The sequence below is a fragment of the Wasmannia auropunctata genome, unplaced genomic scaffold (genome assembly GCF_000956235.1).
Source record: "Wasmannia auropunctata unplaced genomic scaffold, wasmannia.A_1.0 LD336078.1, whole genome shotgun sequence".
In the NCBI taxonomy this organism is placed as follows: domain Eukaryota; kingdom Metazoa; phylum Arthropoda; class Insecta; order Hymenoptera; family Formicidae; genus Wasmannia; species Wasmannia auropunctata.
In genome coordinates, this window is record NW_012026812.1 from 4,422,321 (window position 1) to 4,430,836 (window position 8,516).

Genomic DNA, 8,516 nt, shown 5'->3' on the forward strand with positions numbered 1-8,516 from the left:
GTTTGAAAGTGTCGATCAGCAATTGAAAATGAAATTTTCAGACTATATTTCAACTTTGATACAGTTCTGGTATACTCTATTTCCTTTTCTTTCAGGATCCCTTTTTTTAAGACAAAAATTAGCGAGAACATCACGTGGAAAGAAAACGTGTGGATTAAGGAGTATATATCAATCATTAAATTCAAGCTGATCAAGATAGATCTAATATACTCCAGGTAATAAAATTGTAATTTAGTTCTAAAAGCATTGTTATCTTTTATCGTTTTGTTTTGTATTTTTAAAATGTGTCTTCAAATTTTGCACCAATGTTTTCATGTTTAATGATTTTGCTCTTGATGTTTTTTCTTCTTTTTTTACAAGTCATTTACATATGCTAATAAATTAAATAAATTTCCTTCGCACACGTATGACACACGAAGGACCGTGGGTGAAAAATATGAGATTATGCAAATAAGAGACGTTTTTATTGTGATCCCGTTTGAAAGTGCAGTCGATCAACAATTGAAAATGAAATTTTCAGACTATATTTCAACTTTGATACAATTCTGGTATACTATTTCCTTTTCTTTTAGGATCCCTTGTCAATGCTTAAATAAATAATCATGAAAAAAAAGAAAAAGTATGTCTTGTTGAAGTTATATAAATTATATATATGCGCATCTGTGTAACTGTTGTTGATCGAATCTACGTGCAATGACTTGCAATGATATATGTATATTGGATATTGTATAATTCCAACAAGATACTTTTTCGTTTTTTTTCGTAGATCTGTGCATTGACAATTAAGCATTGGCGAGGGATTTTGATAAAGAGGAATATTATATATATATATATATATATATATATATATATATATATATGTATATATTATATATCGCTATGTCAGAGTTGATATTTTATTTACGATATGGATCAATATACTTTTAAATTCTCTATTTGTATAACCTTGAATTTTGCACCCATGTATTATGTGTACAAAGGAAATTTATTGTTGGTATTTGCAGTCAACGAATAAAAAATCGAAGATTTTTATTAATAATAGAGGAATATTGATATTTATATCAAGGATAAGAATATCATTGCTCTTATTAATATATCTACACTTCCATTAATTAGTCTTAAAAAAAAGTAATAATTTTAATTTGTTGTAGTAAAATTAAGAAATGCTGGTAGATTTTAATTTTTATTATATTTTTAAGTGCATTTTATAGAATCAATTTATATAGAATAACTCAACAGAAGTTTTTCTAAATTATAAAAACTTTGTCAAATTCTATTAATGAAAATTTATTAATAATTTGACATTGAATTCTATTAAATTTATACATTAATTTCAGAATCTAATATTTCAATGTAATGTAATTAAAGTTTAATTTAAAGAAAATGTGATGTATGTGATTTATGATATCAAAGATTTCAATTTTAATTTTAAATGATTATACCCATTTTATAAATTACTTTTCTTGTATAAAATTTTGTAAATTTACTTTTCTTGTATAAAATTATTTTAATTTTCATGATTATTTAATATAAACATATTTTCATAATATTTATATTATTCATACAAGTTTGTTTTGAATGGAAAATTGTTTTCATTAAATTAAATATTAATATATTAATTTCTATTCTTATATTCGTAAGAATTGTATTTGTTATTTTGTATTGTTTTCAATAATTATACATTGTAAAAAAGAATGTATGTTTTTAGAAAAACAGAGATTACTGTTCTCATAATGATGAGAAATACAATCTCATTTTTATTGTCCTAAATAACAAATACGTATTCATTATGATTTTATAATAGCATGTTAGAATTCTGATTCAATTGTAATTAACAATAAAAGCGACTAAAGGTAAAATGCGGAAAAGCGTTTCGAATATTTCCAAGCGACACCTCCGCAGACTTGCGAAACAAGAAGCTAATGCAATAGTGGATTCACTTTTTGAATTGCCGCGGAATGTACCACAAACTACTGTAGCAAACAATGAGAGGCTAGAAGTACGCGTGAAAAAACTACCTGGTATGGAAGTAAATGATCGTCAAGAGATAAAAGGGGTTGAAGAGCAGCAAAATATTCAAGAAATTGTAAAGGAAGTGGAGGAGGAAGCAGAGCAGAATTTTCAAGAGAGAGGACGAGAGCAGAAAAGGATAGCAGTTGATAATGATCAAGAAATGAATACAGAACACGATGAAAGTTTACAAGATGCAACGGATGAGTCTGAAAGTGATAACGATATTCTGCAAGAAGATAATTTGAAAGAATTTCTTTCTAATTGGTCTGTTCAATATAACATATCACACGTTGCGTTACAATCACTGTTACGAAAATTGAAACAATATCCTATTCATGCAAATCTGCCCTTGGATCCGCGATCATTATTAAGTACGCCGAGAAATATAGAAACAAGAATTGTTTTTCCCGGGCAATATTGTCATGTAGGCCTGTCAAAGGGGATCGAATCTATCATAAAGTGTATGTCAACTGTTCCGGAAGGCGTAATCAAAATATCAATTAATATCGACGGACTGCCATTGTCAAAATTATCGCCAAAACAGTTGTGGCCCATATTAGGATCAGTAAAGCCATACAAAAACGTGTTTGTAATTGGTATGTATTGCGGAGATAAAAAACCTGCGAATGTCAACGATTTTTTACAAAATTTCGTGACTGAAGCAAAACAGTTATGTTCGGAGGGAATACTTGTGAATGGTATTCGTATACAATGCGCTATCGACTCCTTAATTTGTGACATGCCTGCCAAGTCATTTGTATTATGCACGAAAGGACATACAGGATATTCCAGCTGTCCTACTTGTACTGTCGAAGGTGATTCAATTAACAGAAGAGTGTGTTTTCCACAAATCCATGCCCCTGCAAGAACCGATAATGATTTTTGAAATAAAACCGACGAAGAATACCATGAGCAAGGAATTACAAGTTGTTTAGTAGAAATTCCAGGATTTGGTCCAGTCACAAACGTTCCGACTGATCCTATGCATTTACTAGATTTAGGTATCATGCGTAGAATGCTAAACCTGTTGTTAAACGGCGATTTAGAATATCGGCTTCCACATATAGAAGTAGAGCGGATATCTTCTCGATTAAAAGATGAAATCGAATTGTACATTCCACTTGATTTTGTAAGAAAACCAAGATCACTGAAATTTATCAAGCTGTGGAAGGCCACTGAATTTAGACAAATTCTTTTATACACGGGGCCAGTGGTATTACGATCATTGCGCAGAGATATCTATAACCATTTCTTGACTTTGCATGTGGCAGTGAGGATAATGAGCGACGCAAAATATCACGAATTACTGGACTATGCACAAAAACTCATTGAACATTTTATTTTATCATTTGGATTACTGTACGGAGCTCATAATGTATCGGCAAACGTTCACCAAGCTGTGCACCTCATTTCATTTGTAAAGAAATATGGTCTTATTCAGCATTTTAGTGCATATATTTACGAAAACTATATGCAAACGTTTAAAAAAATGCTAAGAAAGCCAAACCAATCGCTGCAGCAAATCATACGAAGATGTGCTGAAACAGAAAAGAATACACCATTGAGACCACTGGTACCGATAGTTGCCGAATTTTGCCCGCGTATTGAATCTGCACACGCCGATGGTCCGCTTATAGTTGGCTACACTAATCCACAATACAAAGTAATAACATCAGCGACTATGAAATTACGCGCTGGCTCTCGTGCTGATAGTTGTTGTGGTTTAAGCAATGGAAGTATTGTCTTGTTGCAAAATATTGCTTATTGTCCAAAACGACAAATTTTAGTAATTATTGGCAACGAGTTTTTAAAAAAAGAGAACCTCTTTTCTGTACCGTGTGAGTCTTCAAATATTGGTGTCTTCTTAGTCTATGAATTGTCGGATTTGAAAGCGTGGCCATTAAGAAGTGTTATCAAGAAATACGTGAAAATACCGATTTCAAACAAATTTGCAGTATTTCCACTACTACATATAAATTAAATTATTCAATATTATTTTGTAACAGGAGATAATGACCACTTTACAAACCTACGTCATTGCTGAGTTTGACGACGGCATTCAGATAATTCCTAATTTGTGGATCAATGATGACGTAACAAAAGTTCGCTGGCCATCGTTCTCCTCACAAAAACGATTTGATAAAGCAGTCAAAGAAATAGAAGAATGGCAAGAGTCATGGTCTGAATTCCCATTAAAGAAAATTTTAGGAAGCACGTGTAAGTTACTATTTTTATCTTGATTTTTGTTTTGATTGAAGTTTAAAACATTCTAAAAAAATTTTTATGTTTTGAAAAATAAATTATTAAATATTTCAAGTTAAATGACGCGAATAAATAAGTTTTGATCATATTTAATGAATAAAATACAAATACAGTATTAATTGAACAGTCTGAAAAAATCCATAATATTTCTAAAAGAGTATGAAATTTGCTGAACGTTCTAAACTTTGCAATACTTTACAAAATAATTTAAATATATATTTCGTAAGCAGGAATGGTCAGTATTAATTTACCTTTACTAATTATCAATTATTTTCTTAACATGTAATCTACGGCCGACCAATTAGAAATTACATTTTTAATAAATAATTGATGACCAATTACTTGTTAATTGAGCAAATAATGTAATCAAAATTATTTTTGTTTTAATTAAAAGTATAATTGTTAATAGGTCGGTGATAAATTACAAATAAAAAATAGTAATTTTTAATATCGTCAATTGTCAAACATTAAAATTATAATTGTCAATTTAAGCTCTGCAATCAATTACAGTTTTGCCCATCTCTGCTCGCAAGATTGAGCAATCAAATCTGTATATATTAAAATATATATTATTTTAATGACTTTCAGCATCGTACGACAAAGCTCGGCAGAAATTGAAAGATGCTGAAATTTTCTCAGATATACCTTCGGGTTCAGATAGAGATGAAATTTTGAAACGTACGAGGAAAACCAGGGCTAAGTATGTTCAAAGTAACGACGAAGAAACCGAATCAGAAGACGAGCAAGTAGTAAAGGTTCCGCACTTTCCTAAATTTCCAGAAAGGAGTTGCACGAAAGAAATAAAAACTAATAAAATAAAAAAAGGTAATTGTAATAATAATAAAAGGTACAAGTTGTTAGATTTATGCCGATGAAAAAAGATATATTGTATCAAACGACGGTTATATAGACAGCTAAAAACATTTCGTACATTCAAGAAATTCTTGGGAATCAACAGAATTTCTTTTAATTTAGACTGTAACGCTTACGTAGACAATTCATCACATCTCTTTCATAATTTACAAGATTTTCAGACGATCCACCCCATTCTTTTTTATAAAAAGTTGATGAAACAATTTTGGTTTGTTCAGGAAAAGATAATAAATTTTTCGGATAGATGTGAATTACAAAATTTTTTCACTTATTTTCAGTCATATTGCGCTTTAGTAAAAAAAAGATGGAATGATAGTTTAAACACCGTATATAGTAAATATTGTAGAACTCCTGTTCATATTTTCACGAACGATTATTTCAGGAAATGGAGTAGCTTCTTTTAAATTGTGTAAGGAAAACATACCAATGCGTACTAAGTTGTCTTCCAAATTCCAAAAGAACAGCGAGACAGAAAATGGAGGAAAACTTGTAGAAGTAGGTAAGTACATATGTATATCGTAAAAAGGAATGATTTTTATATAAATTCATTGTTTGTTTATATTGTTGTATTTGATAATTACTTCGAATTGCAGTGAAGAAAGTTAAGAATAATATGCCAAATACACCAAAATCCGATTCTGAGATGAGCGATCTTGTAGAAGTAGGTAAGTACGTATATCGTAAAAAGAAACGATCTATATATAAATTTATTGTTTGTTTATATTGTTGTGTTTGATAATTACTTGGTTTTGCAGTGAAGAAAGTTAAGAATAATAATGTGCCAAATACTCCAAAATCCGATTCTGAGATGAGTGATTCTCATCAAACTTCAGGAACCGACGAACTTGTTGAATCATTGAAGGAATCTAGTGTTATCGGCACAGGGAAAGGTTCGTGTATCAATAAAATAATAATATAATAATTAATATAATAACAGTTGTTAAAGGAGTAGGCAAGAAATTTTTAGGAATTATTATATCATGATTTTGGATGTTTTAAACCACAAAAATACGCATTTTAAAATCAAATTAATCCTGCTTCATTTAACTATAAACAGCAATTGTGGAAAAGCTCTCAAATCTCATTACGCCGTAGCACTAAATATGATTGTAATAAATTAGAACTCAATTTCAATCCAATCATAATTATCCTCGACATAGTGTGATTTCAAAACTATTTTGCATTTAATTTATTAAACTTTAAGATACGAATTTTTGTAATTCAAAATATTTCAAATCTTAGAACAATAAATTACGTTTTTAAACAATTTTATTTTATTTTTATAATCTTTTTTAATATCCATAAAGATAGAGTAAGCTTTAAGTTTGTGATGAATAGTTTTTAATTTAATATATTTAATTTAATTATTCATTCGAAGAACTATTGCAAGGCGGTGCTGTACAATCAAAAAATGCAGGATCAAATTTTCAACATAAATTCTGGGATGCGCCAACCAATTCTTCAACAAATGGTGAGATTAATAAGAATTGTTAAAATAATTAGCAATAAATTATAATTAATTTTTTTCTGTACGTTTATCAATTTAATATATATTATATCAATATTTAATATTTTTTATACATTATAGAGGATTATTACCGATTCATCGTTCGGAAATTAATTTCTCTGAATCTGGAAATAAAAGCTCTAAGGGAAGGGCAAGAGAAAATTCTAAAAAAATTGGATTCCTTTTCGGAACAAAAAATTCGCCAACCTGAAAGCCCCGAAGAAGTCGAAACTATCGACATTTGGCACAATCTTCCATTGAAAGATGAAAGGGCTCTACAAGAATTAGAAGTGAAGCTTAAGGAGGATGAAAAATATAGGAAAAAATTGGTAAATGTAAACCCGCTACAAAATATAGAATAATCATTTTTGGATAAAATTAAAGCTATATTAAATATTATGTTAACAAAGGGATTATTTAACATTCAGTATGTTACAACAGATTAAGGAGTTGGCAAACATAGGAGGTCGAGATATGAAAAATTTTGCTTTAAAAATAATGCGGCAAACATTTACAAACGAACTCGCCGTTAAGTATAGTTGGGTCGGAGGCAAAAAGAAAAATGTATTTGTAGACTTAATGATATGCAAAGTTATACTAAGTAAGTTATGAAATATATGAAGTGTAAGAAAATGAATATGATTTAAAATATATTAGATTATCATAACATTGTTTTAGGTGCGCTGAGAAAACATTATAACATGACAGAGGAAGAACTATCAGCTCCAATAAAAATTTGGCTCGCTCACGCCAAAGAGCGATGCTCGAAAGTTCCGCTAAACGCGCAGAATTAATTTTCTGTTTATTATTTATTTGTTTCTTCCACTTTATTTCAATTATTTTGATTGTTAATTACAAAAAGATAAAGTAAAAAGTTCATTATCTAAAGTTTTATATATCTAAATACAGGATTTTTGATTTGTAATTTTTTGTTTATTTCATTTTGATTCATTATTTTTGTTATTTAGTACAAAGTTTGTACAAAGGAGCGCCAATGATGTAATATTAAGAGATTATTTATGACAAAATATCAGGCAGATTTGTATGAACATAAGTAATATAATATCTATAGTGTTTTAAATGTTGAATTTTTTGCGATAATTTTGTATTCGTGCATTCGTTACTTTTTTCGTTTTAATTGGTATAAAAATCGTATCAAGGAGCGCAATAATGTGTAATATTCATTATTATTAAGAGATTACTTGTAATAAAATAGATCGTACTGACATTATTTTGTACACAAAACTATAAACTAATTTCCAGTGTAATAAAATATTATAAAAATTATATAATGAACTTTGTACAATAATTATTCACATTTTTAAATGTTTTCAGGATGCTTAAGAAATGTCAAATATATTCTGAGAATATTCTTAAAATATCATGCCCGATATACATAGAATATATTTAGATTATTCTTATGTGAGCAACGTTGATCTCAGTATATCCTCAGAATATTACAAGATATTCTGTTTATCCTCAGAATATCTCTTAATATACTGAGAATATATTTGGGACATTGTTAACATATTCTTAGAATATTCAAAAGACAACATAGAAAGCACATGATATTTTAAAAATATTCTAAGAATATCATTAACGATATTCTGAGGATATAGTGAGAACAATGTTCCTGCGGACATAGGAATATCCTGAGTATATTCTGTGTATGTCATAATATATGTGGCACATATCTTAGGTATATCAGACTTGATCTTTTTAGAATATTCTTAGAATATTTTCAGAATATTATGTGCTATCTGGGTAGATATATGATGTCGAAACTACCACTTTGTATTTAATTCTATTTAATTTATAAACTACAAAGAAATATATGAAATGGCTTATGTATCGTACTTTC

General features: G+C 29.0%; 1 protein-coding gene and 1 pseudogene across 1 annotated transcript; both read left to right on the forward strand.

Moving 5' to 3' along the window:
• Positions 1–1,749: 1,749 nt before the first annotated feature.
• On the forward strand, positions 1,750–2,848 carry LOC105449045 (annotated as a pseudogene).
• Positions 2,849–3,070: 222 nt separating this feature from the next.
• LOC105449044 lies at positions 3,071–7,497 on the forward strand. Its single transcript, XM_011688037.1, has 9 exons — positions 3,071–4,230; positions 4,864–5,100; positions 5,531–5,647; positions 5,742–5,813; positions 5,904–6,038; positions 6,527–6,619; positions 6,737–6,984; positions 7,097–7,256; positions 7,334–7,497. The coding sequence occupies exons 1-9, from the start codon at positions 4,026–4,028 to the stop codon at positions 7,447–7,449; spliced, it is 1,383 nt and encodes a 460-aa protein (XP_011686339.1). The 5' UTR covers positions 3,071–4,025; the 3' UTR covers positions 7,450–7,497.
• Positions 7,498–8,516: the final 1,019 nt, after the last annotated feature.